This window comes from Pleurodeles waltl, chromosome 6, assembly GCF_031143425.1.
Source record: "Pleurodeles waltl isolate 20211129_DDA chromosome 6, aPleWal1.hap1.20221129, whole genome shotgun sequence".
Classification (NCBI taxonomy): Eukaryota; Metazoa; Chordata; class Amphibia; order Caudata; family Salamandridae; genus Pleurodeles; species Pleurodeles waltl.
In genome coordinates, this window is record NC_090445.1 from 1,517,059,006 (window position 1) to 1,517,077,280 (window position 18,275).

Below are 18,275 nucleotides of genomic sequence, written 5' to 3' on the forward strand. Positions count from 1 at the left end.
TTCTTTCATCAGTCCTCAAGAGTCAGGCCTACTCAATGCACAGACTCACAATCTGCAAATCATTACCAGGTAGAAAAATGCTAACCATTAAAAAAAATGTTTTCTTTTACCCAAATCTCATTAGAGGGCTGGACATACTCCTCCTGTTTTTTTTTTTTGTTTTTTTAAATTCTGTGTCACATTTTGAGAAACCAAGCACTTCACAGCTGAGGCAATCTACAGCTGAAGAAGTACAACATGTCCTGCTATTAGCACGCCACAATGCGAGGATGGTTCTGTGGCACTCACCTGTTGTCGCAGCTGCTCTTCGTATCGTTGTCTGGCAAGCTTGTCTTGGTACTGTGCTCTCTATAAAGAAACAAGAAAGCTGAAGTGAACCAGAAAATATAAAGCATATGGAAATGCATCCAGGTGCAACCTTAGGTGATCTATCATCTACATTTAAGTAAGCAGGTCACTGGAGTGCTCTCAAAACTGTGAGATCTGAACACTGACCATCTCAGTGTTATTTGTACACTTTATCTCCCCTAATAAGCTAACCTTCTCCTCGTGCACCCTTCTTCAGAGAAACTAGAATCCAGAAGATAACCACTTATTTTATGCTTTGGACATTTCCCATTAGCAGGAGAGTGAAAAACAAATAGCATAAAGACAGAGGAAGAGAAAGACTGTAAAACAGTCATAAAAGGAGAAAGCTGGAACCTGCAAGACTGAGATAAAGGGCCAGGCAGTGAAAGAGGCCTGATTACAGTTAACTGCACTAGCCTCATTCTTTTACAAATTAACCACTGGTAACATGTCATGTACACATTACACAGCACATGTTTGCAATACCACTGTAACTGGAAAGATTACTGACAATCACACAGCTTATTTGGAGGGCATAGTTAAAGAATAGGCGCAGACATCTCAAAAAGGTAAGGATGCCAGTAAAGAGAAATTGTGATTCCCTCAGAAAGCTGAGTTTCTGTGTAAATTATAAAAAAGGATTTGGGGAGAGGGAACAGAGTGAAGCTTATAAGTGGAAAAAGCAAATCATTTACGAAAACAGCACTAAATCCAAAGAACTGTCAACAAACTTATGTTGCTACATATTGGTGCTGATATGTTCTTCCAGCTGCATGCTTTTTTTTTAATCTCTGCCACCTCACTGGCGTCCACTACCACAGGAGTCTCAACATGTACTTCCTAAAATTTTGTGGAATGGTTTGCGTACTGCCTGATGCTGTCTGGTTTCTTCACCCAGTGTCTTCCTCCGTTCTTCTGCTTGAACACGGATCTGCTCATTCTTCAGCTGTTCTACGGCGGCCTCATACTCCTGCACAAGAGGAAGATTGTGCAAAATCCATGTTAGACACAGAACACCAATACTTAAAGGGACTCATTTCATCAAGATTTATAAACAAAATAAGAGTCATACCTACCATATCTATGCAGAGGGTCACATGTACAACATTCTAGATGGATCAAGCAAATTAAGTTTCTCACAAATCAGCATAAATGGACAGATGATCAAAACTAAAACAAGCATTTGCAATGCAACGGGTCTCGCGTTTGCTCGTGTTAGAACTGATAGCGTTGTAAACTCCTAACCGGACTTTTCACTTATAATGAAACCTATCGGCAAAAGTGCAATTATGTACGTAACCGGAAAAAGTGCCATTAACTGTGTAACAGGGTCGATATTATGTAAAGCGCTTGAATTCTGGCAAGCGAGATCGAGCTGGGAAAATAGAGAAAAAGTAGTCCACGAGCCGGACGGAAAACAGCGAGCCTCGCATGTTTTCTGTACTTGGTCGATGCGCACAAGGAGGGCTATCCACCGGAAAAGGCATGACGTATGCATGCCTTCCACTAATGGAATCAAGCAGATTCTAACAGGCAAGCCCACGAGCCAATGAAAGACACTGACGTGACGTGGACAGGGCTCTGAGCCATTTTTAATTCCTAAAGCGTATCGCTTAGCGAAACACATGTGCAAGCGCATGCGACGCAGGCTCGACCCTAATGAATACAGACACACTTACTTGCTCCCCAACCATGATATATGTACATCACTGAAAGTCAGGAAAATGTCCTTGCTATCCAGAACACTGGAAAGACCTACAGAAATCACTTGCTTATTATGTAGCACACTCCATGCCAAGTAGTACCACACATGATAGCATAAACCTGCATGTAGCACGCACCATACAACACAATGAGAATTAATGCTCATTGCAATGAACTTTGAAGTCTCGTAGTATAGAACCTCTAATGTCAAATTACACAAGCATGTAATAATGATACCATCCTGACTATTTAAGTTATCATATAAAAAAAGTCTAACGCTTTATCTTGGAGGCAAGTCTGGACCGTGCCAACTTCTATGCACAAATTAACTTATTGCCTAACCACCCACCAATGTCAGTTCCACAGTTTGTAGGTATGTATCTATGAATAAAAACTCACAACACATCCATAACTCACAGCATCTGCCATGTTGCTCTCCCAATAACTGTTTTTCTGTATCTACGCCTAAGGCAAATAGGTTTTTGTAGGTTAGGTTTTATGCATTGAGCCAGGACCATAACTCGGTTTTTAACTGTCAGGATTTTCAGTGAATTTCATCATCTGTTTTTTCAGATGTCTTTAAATTCCAACTCAGAGGTGAAAGGCTTTTGGCCACATATCCTTCACTACGCACTGTGCTAAACTTTCATCCATGCACAGCGGGAGCTGGACACAGAGCCTTTCCTGCCGGGAGGCCCTAACAACACACCGCAGTCGGGCTACCCAGCTGTGCAACCCCAGCTGCACACAATTGGTGCAGGGGCTGCCCCAAGAACCTGCCATAGGCTCCCAACTCCCCATGTGTGCAACTGTGCACAATAGGAGTTTCATTCCAAGTTTAGTGAAAATCTATTCAGCCGTTCAGGCTATAGATATGAGCAAAATTTCCCATAGGAGCAAAAATGCACCGAACTTTGGTCAATGTGTGTTGGTATAACAAATCTACCAGAGAATTGTCAACTGGGCGAAGACGTTCCAAACTACCTCATGGTGAAGACGCTGCTCATGGTCGGCAAGATGATGCCGACTGAAATTATTTTCAGAAATTGTTAGTTCTTGAGCTTTGGCTTAACCCGATACTTCAGCCCCATAAAGGGCCGCGCTCACAGCCTTAGCTTCATAAATCTGGAGTGCAGGGTGTATTAGCTATTATTTCGTTCACAGCCATAGAAATAGTTGGTGTCTTCCAAGCAGCTAAGACTTTTTCTAGAAGGGCGTAATTGAATGGCAAAAGGGGATGGAATATCTCTAAAATAATGTTGGACCTGATCTCCACTGAGGGAAGAGGAAGTTCCAATGCCTCTGCCTCTGCCACCTTGCTAACCTCTAGATGGTAGGAAACCATCTCTGAAGGAAGAGACCTAAGGGGCTCAACATCTCCAATTCTGGGGTGGAATCAATTGAACTTACCAATATATGCACCCAGAGGGCACCTTATAGGGGCCCCCTGAAACCCTATCAGCCTCCGATGTGCTCATTGACTGGTTTCTGCCAGCCGATCACCCAAGACACTGCTCTTGCCCCCTAGAGTGAGAGTCTTCTGATATCAAGGGCCCAGAACAGAAGCCTGTCCGTGAGGAGGGTATAAAACCGCCTCCAACAGGATATCCTGCTGATTAGCCTTCCTAAACTGGCAAGCCTCAAAGGGCTGCCACCTTTGAAATAAGAATCTGGCTCCGCTGCACTACTCCAAGCCATTACACTCTACACTACTGCACTCTATGCCACTTCACGCTACGTCTCTCTACTCTACCTTGTACCACTCTACTCTATGCTAATGCACTCTTCCCCATTGCACTCTACACCACCTCAGTCTAGGCCATACCAACCTAATCAGTGTGGGTTCACCAACATGAGATGTTTGATACCAAACATCCCTATCTTCAGTGAAGCAGTCTTGTAGCTGGGGAACTCGTATTGACCAGTGCTCAGCACATGTATTTAAAATGGCTTCCCTGGTCACTTGCTATGTCGAGAATTGACAAAGACATATCAGGGGCATATTTGTTTGTGCAGATTCGCCCTCACATGTAATTTAATGCACCCTGCCTTAGGGATGTAAGGCCTGCTAGAGGGGTGACTTACATATGTTGCATGCAGTGTTAGGACTCCTGGCACACAGGCTTTGAGCCATGTTGCATTTTCACAATTGTCTGCACAAAGACAAGCAGCTTCCCATGGCAGCCATGGCAACCTGTCATGGGCTTGGTGAGGAGTCCCTTAGGGTGGCACAATTCGTGCTGCAGCCCTTCTAGTATCCCAGGTCCTAGTTACCAGGGGTATCATTTACTAAAGACTTACAGAGGGTGCTAAAGGTTTTGCCAATTGGGGAAACAACTGTCCAGTTTTTAGAAAGAGCACTGGCACTGGGGAACTGGTTAGAAGAAACCCAGTGCACTTTCAGTCGAAATCACATCAGGTACCAGGCAAAAAGTGGGGGATAACCATGTCAAAAAGAGGCACTTTTTTACAGATTTGTTCGCGACTAGTAAATACCTTCAAGCAATATATCAAATCATCGGAACAAATAATTTAAAACTAAGCAGCGTCAAAAATTAGATGCTAGACTATGGTAAATGCCCCACCTACCACCCAACTAATAAACTGCCAGAGGAGTTAGGCACACAACAAACTATTACACCAAGTAAGAATGGGTGGTCATGAAGATGAACGTCTCCCGGATTCTACAATCAAACCAGTATTCTCCTGTTTAGACTCAGGTCTCCCAGCACGTGATGCAGAAGCTACAGAAAAATCTACCTCACAAGTGTCAGATAACTTTTAATTTTAATATCAGGTCACACATCAACAGCACTTCACCTCTAATATGGTTGCATGTGGCTAGACTTCTAAGAATCAAAGTAAACTTTGTTGGTTTTCTTGGGGAGACTGTTACAGCATATATGTTTTAGTACAGTTGAATTATGCAATGTTATAACTATTTTTCAAATTTTACAAAAAAACTTAATTTCATCAAAGTGATGTGTGTAGCTCATTATGCCATTGAAGACTTAGGCCTTGACTTCTTTCAACAAAAACGTAATACCTACTGCCAAAACAAAGCTCTTTGGTCTAGTCTACCTTACCTCCTATCACTCCTTTTGTTCAACAGGATCTTGAAATGGAAGAATGTCCTCAGTGTAAAAGGCTACATTATGAAAATCACTGCAAACCTAAGAGTAATCTGCAACCATCTATAAATCCTAAAAAGACTAAATACATGGCACTGCCATGTTAATATAAACTATGTCACAATCATCTCTAAAAGAGGTAGTCATTCCACATAACAAATGCAACCCTTCTCATATTATTCCTCAATGCTTTGTTTAAGCTATACGCAACCAGCACACCAACTTAACATCTCCAAAGCTAATGCACCCTAACCGAAATATCTCATAAAACTCAATTTACAATCAACACCGAACTCCAGAACGGGTGCCCAGGGTCCCAATGCAAATAAGAGTCAAAGGCTACATGTCTAGCTTTATCTTACTGAACACTTCTACTGAGCATCACAAAATATCATTAGCAACTTCTTCAAGGTACAAATTCTATACATCATGAGACTACTTCTCATCACCGTTTAAAACAAGAAAGTCAACCAATTTAAAAGGCTGAGATCCACAAAATCACATAAAAAGTCATTTCATTCAAGCTTCATGCATTTTCAACATCTTCACCTCACAATTTCAAGCTCTATAAAACTTCAACATACCAACTATTTCAAACATCTTCAAAGTATACCTTCAATTGGCTTCATCACACCACTCCTCCATATGAAGTACTGTACCTTGACTTTTGTCTGGTGTTCCAACTGCAAGGTTTGCTCCTGTAACTGGGCAAGGTTGAGGGCTTCCTTAGCATGGCCTAGAATGGAAAAATATGGGAAAACATAAGAAAATGTTTATTCCTTAGGAGTTAACTGGGAATAAAACAGTACTGTTGTCAAAAAAGAATGTCAGCCCACATTTATTTCAGTGCCCAGTCCATTCAACTCCCATGAACTTCCACAGTCCGTTTTCTCCCCAAAGCGTAACAAAAACAACAAACATTTGCAATGCAATAGGTCTCACATTTGCTCGATTTAGAGCTATTGGCATTGTAAATTCATAACTGGACTTTTCTTGCCTCATAATTTCATAATTTCCTGACATATAATTCCAGTGGCCCTGCATATAACTAAATCACTTCCATTTACCTTCTTCCTCTAACTGCAGCAAAGAAATAAAAATGTTGCCATTTAGCATCTTAATTTAAATCTGCCATGCTAATTCCAATAGAATAACAGTTTCACCACCCCACTATCAGATTTGCTGGCTGGCTAACACAATTCCCCAAATAAAAAGACACAAGACAGCCAGGGAGAAGTAACGAGAGAAAAACTAGAAGGGTCACCCAAACACATAATTATGGTCATAATTGTAATAAAGATCATAAAAAAATACAATTATCTTATAAACCTTTATCAGAAATAAACTTTTGACATTAGACTATAATGTTCAAAACAGCCCATAGAGGGCACCATAACAAAATATAATTTGTAAGAATTTTTTTTAGGGCTAGCAGGCCTACTGCAATATTACAAGGTCTTTAAAACAAAACTTCTTGTAGCTGTTAAATAAAAGTTGTAGCCATGAGAAAGCTTAAAAAAAAAAAAAAAAAAAAAAAAAAAGCCAGTGAGTGGTGGGAGGAGTTATTATTTTGGGGACCCCACTAACATAGTGTAGGGACCCAGAGATGATGTAGACAGAGCGTTTTGAAGATGGCCCCACTGTCCTAGGACCACCACAGGCTGTTATGATCAAAAAATGTTTTAATAAAAGTAATGCCCTGCAAGGCATTTGGGGCGTGTTTTTGTGCTGCAAATATTATAGTATGTTGACTGCAATGCTCAGAACAACCTCTAGAGGACACAACAAAAAAACAGCAGTTGGAAGAAACTTAGTAATGTAATCATACAGTCAGCACTTAAAGAACACAACCACATGAAAAAGTATGGGAGAAAATAATGCAGTACAACTATATATTTAGCCCTTAGAGGACATAGCGCATTACACATGTTCAAGGCTAACAGAACTATTGCAATGATATTACAAACAAGGCCATTAAAACATAACTGCTCTCAGCTGTAAAACAAAAGTTCCAGCAATCTGAAAGCTTAAAAAGATAATGAATGGTGGTGGGGGTTATTATTTTGTAGTCCCCACTAACATAGTGTGGGGACCCAGAGATGATGTAGACAGAAAAAGCACATTGTGGTCAATGTTTTGAAGGTGGTCCCATTGTCCTAGGACCACCACTGGCTGAATTATGAGCAAAAATGTTTTGTAAAAGTAATACCCTGCAAAGTATTATGGGACAAGTTTGCGTGCCACAAATATTTTAATAATAATATGTTGATATGACTAATGCTTAGAACAACCCCTAAGGGCATAACCACACACAAATAATGGCAGAAAGTAATGCAGTAAGGGCATAGTACATCACACATATTCAGGGCTAACAGGCCTATAGCAATGATATTACAAAGAAGGCCCTTTAAACAACCTGCTCTCAGCTGTAAAACAAAAGTTCCAGCCATGAGAAAGGTTAAACAGATGTTGAATGGTGGGAGGGATTATTATTTTGGGGTCCTGTAGTGAAATTAAGTATGTTTGACCACTGACTTTGTGTTTCACCACTGTTCATATTAGTTGTTCAATGTTCACCAGTAGCACATTACATTTTGTATTCGGTTTAGCTGCCTATTGGCTTTAACGTAGCCGAAAAACGAGGGGAGTATCCTATCACCCTCACCTGCTTAGGATACTAATTAAACAATGTTCAAACAGGAGTTTAGCAGGAGAGGGACAAATTAAGTAATTATTACACGAAACCAATATTAACTCTTGGTTCGGAGGGATAAAACTATTTTCCCTTATTTATTATATTTGTGAATGTACACACACATAAAAGGGTCAGAGGAAGACTTCTTATCTATAAACAAATGATACTACAGTGGAACTCTATACACTTAAATGAACATATTTACACTAATAACAGACATGTGAAACACAAAATACATGCAATATTAAAAATATATGTGCCCTACTCCAACAATTTATAGAAGTCACAACACAAAATACAATAAACATAGTGATCAACAATTACATGGTGGCCAAGGATCTTGCACCCAGCTGTATACTGCCTTAATTTTCTTTAAACAAGGTAGTAAGTAGTGCTATATAAATATTTTTGAAATCAGTTAATTATTTGTTCAGACTCCTTGGACCACTTGGGAATATGTCGACGCGTTTCGGCCTAACAACTCAAGGCCTCATCAGGACTGTCGGAGAACACTGGCACCACTCTTTCTTTTCAATTATAGAAAGTACACGAACTAGAATACTCAGTCTTCGAATGCTATCTGCTGGCGCCCCTCATTTACAAACCGGCGTCTGTGTAATGATTCCATCATGTTTAATATTTTTTCGAAGAACATCCAATACCAAGAGCCAAAAACCGTCCCTCTGCTTCTGATTTTTACTCTGTACTGACCAAACATCAGTTGATAATAAATAATTAATGAATAAAGATTATGCAAAGAGGACAGTTGTGCATTTCTTAAAATGTACCAAGGAAACTCAGTTTAGGGAGGGGGTGTTTTTTTTCTCTCCGAAATCTTCGGTACCCATTAATGCTAGCTGATTTAGAGAGCATTATATAAAAATGTGTTTCTTGTACAAACTCATAACACGAAGTAAACAAATTAGACAATCAGCAGCTAATCAGAAATGTCCCACCGTCCTGCGCTGCCACTCCTCTCCAGAGAGAATCTGTACCACACGTATAGGTGTACCTTTTGCACACAAAAGGAAAGATGGTTGGGAAATACTGACTTTTGTGATGGTGACTGCCTGCAGTATTTGGAATGAGCTAGCTCCCAAGAAAAATCTACATATTCCAGGCATTTCTCAAAAGGTGGACACCCAGTGGTGGGGGGTGGGGGTTCTGCATGTCACACTTTGGTTAAAATCATAAACATTCCTCATATTACTGTGAGGGAGTTCCTGAATATACGAGAATCAATACAATTCCTACCATCTAGCTTTCCTGTGATTCTGTAAAAACAGTACCCTAACTGAGTGAGTGAGGCTATCACCCACGATAGGAATGTACTCAAAACGCACAGGGAAAATGTCCTCGTTTTGCTCTGTATTCTAACCATTCTCTGGATCAGCCCATGTGCAGTACTTGGGCTTGCGGTGGCTGACCGACATAGAAATGAACGAATCAGAAAACGTTTTAAGAACCAAAGACATGGGAGAAGTCCAGGGTGTTCCAGCTTGAATACATGGCGCTGTCTTTTCTTGCACAGAAACCCATACAAACATTAATCAAATTTCTCCATCTTTTTCTGATGTAAAGTTCAAAAATATGTGGGAGATAGCAAAGATTCCTACCAATGTAATGAAAACACTAAGGATCTACAGTCTCCCTCTAATTTAAGAGACTACCATGAAAGGAATCTCGTGCCAAACAGAACCCTAGAGCACCCTAATCTATCCACTTTCCCTGCCTTACTGACGGGCAACACCAATTTCCTACCGGATGGAGGAGCATCCTATCCCATGCTGACTAGTCCTGAATGCAGAGCTGCGCAACTTGCTTGGTCCCCCCTGAACTCAATCCCCGTTCATGGGTATTATAAACTGATTTGGCAGCCAGGATTCACCACGAAGATATCTGCTAGACAGCTCAACTAAACCATATTGAATCTTTACAGATACCTCAGGAAGACATGTTTACTCAAGTGGAGACTCTGGGAAATTTTGCTCATGTGGTCCAAGAAACTCAAAGGTATTTCAACCCATGAAATGCATGAGGACACTGAACACAGTCCTGCACAAAGTCTTTCTCTCACTCTCCTGGACCGGCTCTAAATTCCCTCCTACTCACCATTTGCGTCCATGAACTAGACAGAACCCATTAACTTTCAATCAAAGGAAATAAGGAGTCCCACCCAAACAATATCACTCAACAGCTCTACTACACATTGGCATGAGGATCTCTCTTATATTCTCCTTTAAAAAAAACAAGCTAAAGCATGACCTACACCTTTCAATGACCAAAGCGAAGAGAGTCCTAAAGTACTCCTCTGACCTTGAGTATAGATTCACTCACATTTCCTCTAATCATCATAATGTAAGCATCAGTCAACAGACGAGCAATCCCCACCCTTAATATGTAACCATACCCATTAAAAAATTCATCCATCTGGCTAAACAGACTACTTAATTAGTTTTCCCAGCAAGAAATCAAACCTCTATTACAATCATATGATACTTTTTCCACAAGCACCGGTACCTTCTCCCGTAAAATTCAAACTGTACCCATAAATATGTCCAGAGAACCTCACCATAAACTAATGACCTTAACCACAGCGAATCTGACAAGTACCCAACATATCTAATTCAATATTTGAGATTACCAAATCTAAACAAAATCATGAAAATGCCTATTGCACAAATGCCGCTCGGCAATCAAACATGCTACAGACATAGCCAATTTTATTTTAGCCTGTGACTTAGACTTGGCTATCCCGACGGAAATATGGCTAAATAAATTCTCATCTCCCATACTGGATATACTAATACCCCCCTGTTATGACCTTATCAGGCTAGATAAACCTTCTAACTCGGTGGGGGGCATTCATTGATCATTATTTGCAGTAAAATCCTTCCAAACAAAAACTCTATCTTCATGTGAATACCTTAGTTTCGATATTTTCAATTAAGGCAGATGCCTTTGCAAACTCCACACATTCTACTGCTCTACAAGGGAGAACCAAACATTCATTTAACAAATTATGGAAACAAGCACAGTACACTCCAATGATATTTTCTTAGCAGGCTTAAACCTGCATTGGAATCATCGACCCCCATGTAAACTCCTTAAAGACTTTTCTATCCTATCTCAACCTGACAATCCTACAACAGCCCAACACACAATAAACATGCCACTAGGCTTAATAGTGGCAAGAGAGAAAGCTATTGAATTAATGTAAGGAAATGCCTCCTTGGCATGGTTACCCCCTGACTTTTTCCTTTGCTGATGCTAAGTTTTGATTTGAAAGTGTGCTGAGGCCTGCTAACCAGGCCCCAGCACCAGTGTTCTTTCCCTAACCTGTAGTTTTGTTTCCACAATTGGCACACCCTGGCATCCAGGTAAGTCCCTTGTAACTGGTACCCCTGGTACCAAGGGCCCTGATGCCAGGGAAGGTCTCTAAGGGCTGCAGCATATCTTATGCCACCCTGGGGACCCCTCACTCAGCACAGACACACTGCTTGCCAGCTTGTGTGTGCTGGTGAGGACAAAACGAGTAAGTCGACATAGCACTCCCCTCAGGGTGCCATGCCAACCTCACACTGCCTATGCAGTATAGATAAGTCACCCCTCTAGCAGGCCTTACAGCCCTAAGGCAGGGTGCACTATACCCTAGGTGAAGGCATAAGTGCATGAGCACTATGCCCCTACAGTGTCTAAACAAAACCTTAGACATTGTAAGTGCAGGGTAGCCATAAGAGTATATGGTCTGGGAGTCTGTCATGTACGAACTCCACAGCACCATAATGGCTACACTGAAAACTGTGAAGTTTGGTATCAAACTTCTCAGCACAATAAATGCACACTGATGCCAGTGTACATTTTATTGTAATATAAACCCCAGAGGGCACCTTAGAGGTGCCCCCTGAAACCTTAACCGACTATCCGTGTAGGATGACTGGTTTTAGCAGCCTGCCACAATAGAGACATGTTGCTGGCCACATGGGGAGAGTGCCTTTGTCACTCTGTGGCTAGTAACAAAGCCTGTACTGGGTGGAGGTGCTTCACACCTCCCCCTGCAGGAACTGTAACACCTGGCGGTGAGCCTCAAAGGCTCACCCCCTTTGTTACAGCATCACAGGGCACTCCAGCTAGTGGAGTTGCCCTCCCCCGGCCCCACTTTTGGCGGCAAGGCTGGAGGAGATAATGAGAAAAACAAGGAGGAGTCACTGGCCAGTCAGGACAGCCCCTAAGGTGTCCTGAGCTGAGGTGACTCTGACTTTTAGAAATCCTCCATCTTGCAGATGGAGGAATCCCCCAATAGGGTTAGTAATGTGCCCCCCTCCCCTTGGGAGGAGGCACAAAGAGGGTGTACCCACCCTCAGGGCTAGTAGCCATTGGTTACTAACTCCCCAGACCTAAACACGCCCTTAAATTTAGTATTTAAGGGCTCCCCAGAACCTAGGAACTCAGATTCCTGCAACCTAAGAAGAAGAGGACTGCTAAGCTGAAAAACCCTGCAGAGAAGACGGAGACACCAACTGCTTTGGCCCCAGCTCCACCGGCCTGTCTCCCCACTTCTGAAGACACTGCTCCAGCGACGCTTTCCCCAGGGACCAGCGACCTCTGAATCCTCAGAGGACTGCCCTGCTCTAGAAGGACCAAGAACTCCAGAGGACAGCCAAAGACTGCAACTTTGAAACAAAGCAGCAACTTTGAAACAACTTGTGTTTCCCGTCGGAAGCGTGAGACTTGCTACTCTGCACCCGACGCCCCCGGCTCGACTTGTGGAGAACAATCACTTCAGGGAGGACTCCCCAGCGACTGCGAGACCGTGAGTAGCCAGAGTTGCCCCCCCTGAGCCCCCACAGCGACGCCTGCAGAGGGAATCCCGAGGCTCCCCCTGACCGCAACTGCCTGCTTCTCAGATCCCGATGCCTGGTAAAGACTCTGCACCCGCAGCCCCCAGGGCCTGAAGGATCCAACCTCCAGGTGAGGAGTGACCCCCAGGAGGCCCTCTCCCTTGCCCAGGTGGTGGCTACCCCGGGGAGCCCCCCCCCCCCCCCGCATCGCTGAAGAGACCCCTTGGTCTCCCATTGAAACCTATTGAAACTCCGACGCGTGTTTGCACACTGCACCCGGCCGCCCCCGCGCTGATGAGGGTGTACTTTCTGTGCTGACTTGTGTCCCCCCCTGTGCCCTACAAACCCCCCCTGGTCTGCCCTCCGAAGACGCGGGTACTTACCTGCTGGCAGACTGGAACCGGGGCACCCCCTTCTCCATTGAAGCCTATGCGTTTTGGGCACCACTTTGACCTCTGCACCTGACCGGCCCTGAGCTGCTGGTGTGGTAACTTTGGGGTTGCTCTGAACCCCCAACGGTGGGCAACCTTGGACCCAAACTTGAACCCCGTAGGTGGTTTACTTACCTGCAAAAACTAACAAACTCTTACTCCCTCTAGGAACGGTGAAAATTGCACCAAGTGTCTAGTTTTAAAATAGCTATATGTAATTTATATGAAAACTGGGTATGCTATTTTGATCATTCAAAGTTCCTAAAGTACCTACCTGCAATACCTTTCATTTGAAGAATTACATGTAAATCTTGAACCTGTGGTTCTTAAAATAACCTAAGAAGAGATATTTTTCTATACAAAAACCTATTGGCCTGGAATTGTCTCTGAGTGTGTGTTCCTCATTTATTGCCTGTGTGTGTACAACAAATGCTTAACACTACTCCTTTGATAGGCCTACTGCTCGACCACACTACCACAAAATAGAGCATTAGTATTATCTCTTTTTGCCACTGTCTTACCTCTAAGGGGAACCCTTGGACTCTGTGCATACTATTCCTTACTTTGAAATAGTGCATACAGAGCCAACTTCCTACAATTAACATATATCAAACCTTGGTCTGACTATCACTGAGTTAGCTTCTACATAACAAAATCAGTGGTTAAAAGGAAAGGCCAACTTGTTAGACCAACACAACTGATCAGGAACATAGACAGATAAAGAATGAGGCACCGTTAGCAATTTGTAAAAGAAACCTTCTGCTATCAACTGGTGTGGATGATGTACAGTATCTCACAGATCCCTACAACAGGGCAATGACTGACCTAACTGACTCACTAACACCTAAATGACTGAAGACAGTCTCCTTCAAAGACATTAAACCTTGATTCAGTAGGCATCTGGATGATGAGAGGAAAAGACTGAGAACAGCCAAAAAGATCTGGGAGTGCGATCAGTCTTCACCCCACCTTTAACAACTAAGGAGCTCCTACGAAAGGCTCAGCTGGAACTCTAAAACAAAATTTATCAAAGATCATCTAGATAATGAGAGAAATAGTCCTACAAAATGTTGAAAATCATCAACCAACAATCTAACTGTCAACCTTTCTCCACTTGAACAGGCAGTAGCCCACAAATGAACTGCAAAGACTCACTTTCTTTGAGGCGAAGATTAAGAAAACTGAGAGAGAATTAAAGATTTCTTCACTGCTCCTAGTCAACTCAGATCAACTCTCTCAGCCAACTCAGACCATGGGCATCACCTGCAAAAAAAATCACTCGCAACAAACTAAACAATGACGCTGTATGGAAGGAATTTAAGATCCTGGATGAAGAGGACATCCTAAAAATCCTGTCATCCTTAAAACCTTCTACCCTTTACAACAATTCTCTCTCCTGTAGACTTCATAAAGAGGTGAATCAACTCAAACTTCCTCTATGGATCAAGATAGTGAACGTCTCACTAATGCAAGGCTCCATTTCGGACGGCCTAAGATCTGCTCAAGTTTCTCCCGTTCTAAAAAGACACAAAACACTACTTCTGACCTGTTTCTAATATTCCTTTACCAGCATATGTCCTTGAGAAATGTATTCACATTCAACTGGGCCAGCATACTTAACGGTTCAACCTCCTTGATAGTTGCCGATCTGGATTCAGACTCTGGCCCTAATGAATTGTGCCTGCTAATACCGCTTGATCTCAGAAAGCTGGATGGGACGTTCTGGACTGGTACAAAACTAGTTCTCTTCTTTTCTGCACAACAGATCGCAAAGATTCCAGTTAAATCAGGTCCTGTCTAAGTCAACCCTAGTGACAATTGGGGTTCTTCAAGGTTCAACTCTATTCAATCTGTACATGGAACCGCCGTCTGAAATCCTTAAGCTCTCCAACATCTCATATTACATGCATGCAGACAGTGTTCAACTCTCCAAGAAAATATCCTGCCCAGAAGATGTCAATTCACTCAATGACATCTTGCTGAAGTCTCAACACTGGCTGATCCTAAACCATCTCAAACTAAAAATCACAACAACAAAAAACATCTTCTTATCTCTCCACCTCAGAGTACTACTCTGCCGCAGAATGGTTCAAACAAACTGATATGACTGTGCTAAACTGCTCTGCCTCAGTTAGAGACTCTACAAAATCACTTGGTATCACCTTAGATAAAAACTTAGTCATGCAGGCCCACATCAGCGGGCTACTCTTCCACATGAACCCCCTAAGAAAAATAAGGCAGTTTCAAAACCCCCTCCCCCCCCAACTGACTTCAAGTTGGCAGTTCAAGCCCTTGTAATCCCTGGACTGGAATATGGGAGCGAACCCTCACAGGGATCGCCATAATCAAGACCACTCCACTTTGGGTTCTCTAAATGCTGCAGGTCCTCTCATCACAGTACCTAGAAAAACATCACTCCCTCAATTAAATTGGATTCAGATTAAAATAGACTTTATGACACAAAGCGCTTCACCACAATATCCCAGTCCACCTGCCCAGAAACTTAAGCCCTCCGGAGGCAGTAGAACCTCTCAAAGTTCCTGACTGCTCATCACCTGGACGCATCTTGACTATCCCTGAAAGAAAAAAAAAAGAATAATCAAGAGAATCCTACTAACACTCATTCACCGGAGCAGCACCACAAATTCGGAACTCTATATCTCTAAAAATTAGGCTAATCTCTTCGGCTGCCACCTTCGAAAAAAAGGGGAAAGCCCTTCTCAAACACATTTCTTCCTTAACTGACACTTCTATTTCAATCTCAGGTTTGACCTCAAGATTGTTATGGCCGACTTGCCTTTTACTTGTATATTTGAAAGCTTCTACGGTGCTCTGAAACCCGTTTATCATGTTTGTGCTGTATAACACTCATTAAATAAATAAAATAAAAACAAAGTTACTAAAATTCTCCTGTAAAAAACACACGTGTGGGTTGGCCTATCACCAGGGAAAGGCTAGGTACCAGAATGAGAGTGTGAAAGGACTTTTGAGAAGGTTACTTTTGAGATTTGTGTAGATGCTGGATTTGGTTTTGGAGTTAGCTAGAACGCAAGGAAACATATCAATCTCAGACCTTTTTGAAAAATAGAGACCGATGGAGGTTCACTGAGATGCAGCATGCATGGATATATTTTTTTATGTATCTAGAATGACTGCAAGTATGAAACCTGGAGTAAAAACACACACAAAGATACCAGGGTCTCATCAGGACATGGGGGATGGTTGTCTGAAAATAGGGCTAGGAATTGTCAAAATTATCCAAAGGGGACAGCCGCAATAGACAGGGACAGAAAGACCCAATATACAAAGGCAGTGCAAACTAGTGGGTAAAAAGTGATAAAGTACTCAGGATCATTTTTGCCAATTTCTAGCCTTATTTTCAGGCAACCATCCCCTAGGTTACTCCATGTCCTGATGACACCCTGATATCTTTGTGAGGGTCGAAATGTAGTTGACAGTTATAAAGGCAGACCCTGTGATTGCTTATTTCACAGAAGGGAATCAACCTGTATGCTTAGTGAACTTGTAAGAATCAACATCATCTAAAGAAACACAAAAGATTTTCAGAGGTGCTGGATCACCTCAGGACATTAATGGAAAGGCAAGGGAATGGTATGCGGGAAGGGGAGGGCTGGGCCATTTTTCATAATTTAATGTTGTCATTGTGTCCAAAGACGCCCATCATCATGACAAATGCCAGCTCAAGATGGGTTGGAGCCTTAGTAGAAGGAAAAGAAGGATAAAATAATTATTTTCTATTTCATATAGAGCATCAACTGAAAGAGCGTAGCTTGTTATTTTCCATTTTTAGGCAGCAATGATTACAGATTTTGAATGAAGAGATTTGTTTCTAAGCTAATCATAAACAACTGAGAATTCATTTGATAAAGTGCACTCATCAGGGCTCACAGCTTGTATTAGGTTTTCAAGGATTTATAAAAGAGAATAGAAAGAATAACACAAGGATCCCAGGTGACCACAGTCATGTATGGAAAAAACTACTGCTAATAGAATGTGGACTATGTTGCAGCTGCAGTCTGGATGGACCAGAGAGAAGCAGTTGAGGGGAAAAGGGAGTCAATAACTATGAAGGGGGAATTTAACAACAAAATATAGGTAAGAACCAAAGCGTGATCACAAATAAGTTAGTTCTTTTTTAGGAGTAAGAGTTAGCATAACAATTGAGGCACTTTGTTCGGTATTGCTTTGAGACAAGATGTCCAACATTGTACAAGAAACCACCAAGGAAGGACAATGAAAAGAAGATTTGGCAATAGTTTCGAACAGAGTTGAACACACAAGTCGAGATGGCACCATGAGAATGTTAATTACGTGAAAGTAGTAATATGGCTCAAAGAGTAGGCTTTCTACCCTGAACAATCATGATCTCACTGAAAACTCACAGAAAAAGTTCTACAGAGGCATCAAGGGGCAATTGTACATTTTAAGGAACACATCTGGAAACAACACTAGAAAACGTAAAAAGGTACTGGCGTATCTCACCAGACACCATATCACTCTAGCATTCCTACAGGAGACTCATTTATCCCCTCAAGACAATTGACAGTTTGCTCGCACATGGTGTGCAAACCAATAGTCTCATACTACAGCTCATACCCCTGCCGTGTCTATTTACTGGTCTACAAATCTCAACCCTTCATTGATCATGAACACATCACCGACGAGGATGGCAAATACCTACTTGTATCTGGCACCCTGGCAGGCAGGACAATCCTATTAATAAATGTCTATGCCCCCGATACTGACAGTCCCGAGTTTTATTACGATCTTGCTGCCTTGATACCACGTATGCAAACAGACCTCATTATTCTAGGTGGTGGTTTTAATATCACTCATCACCCACCGATGGACTCCACCAGAGCATCCATTAGCAGCAATACACGTTCATTGCATGCACTCCAAGACCTTCTTGACACATATCACCTATCTGACGCGTGGCGCACTGGCTACCCACACACCAAGGGCTACACCTTCTACTCTTTTCCTCATAACACCTTGACTACTGGTTTGTCTCTCAAACCCTCCTACTTTAACTGCAAGACGTGACACACATACCCCGTACACTCAGACCACGCCCCTGTTAATCTTACACTTGTGGCCCCAC

The 18,275-nt window shown here is 42.3% G+C and overlaps 1 protein-coding gene across 1 annotated transcript in view; it reads right to left on the minus strand.

The window, feature by feature from the left end:
- LOC138301028 (ATPase family AAA domain-containing protein 3-A) overlaps window positions 1-18,275 on the minus strand; it is a 360,997-nt gene that overhangs the window by 335,030 nt on the left and 7,692 nt on the right. The window contains exons 2-4 of the mRNA XM_069241050.1: window positions 5,843-5,919; window positions 1,217-1,318; window positions 289-348 (exon numbers count right to left, since the gene is read on the minus strand). Coding sequence (XP_069097151.1) covers window positions 289-348; window positions 1,217-1,318; window positions 5,843-5,919 — 239 coding nt within the window. The remainder of the gene's footprint in view (window positions 1-288; window positions 349-1,216; window positions 1,319-5,842; window positions 5,920-18,275) is intronic.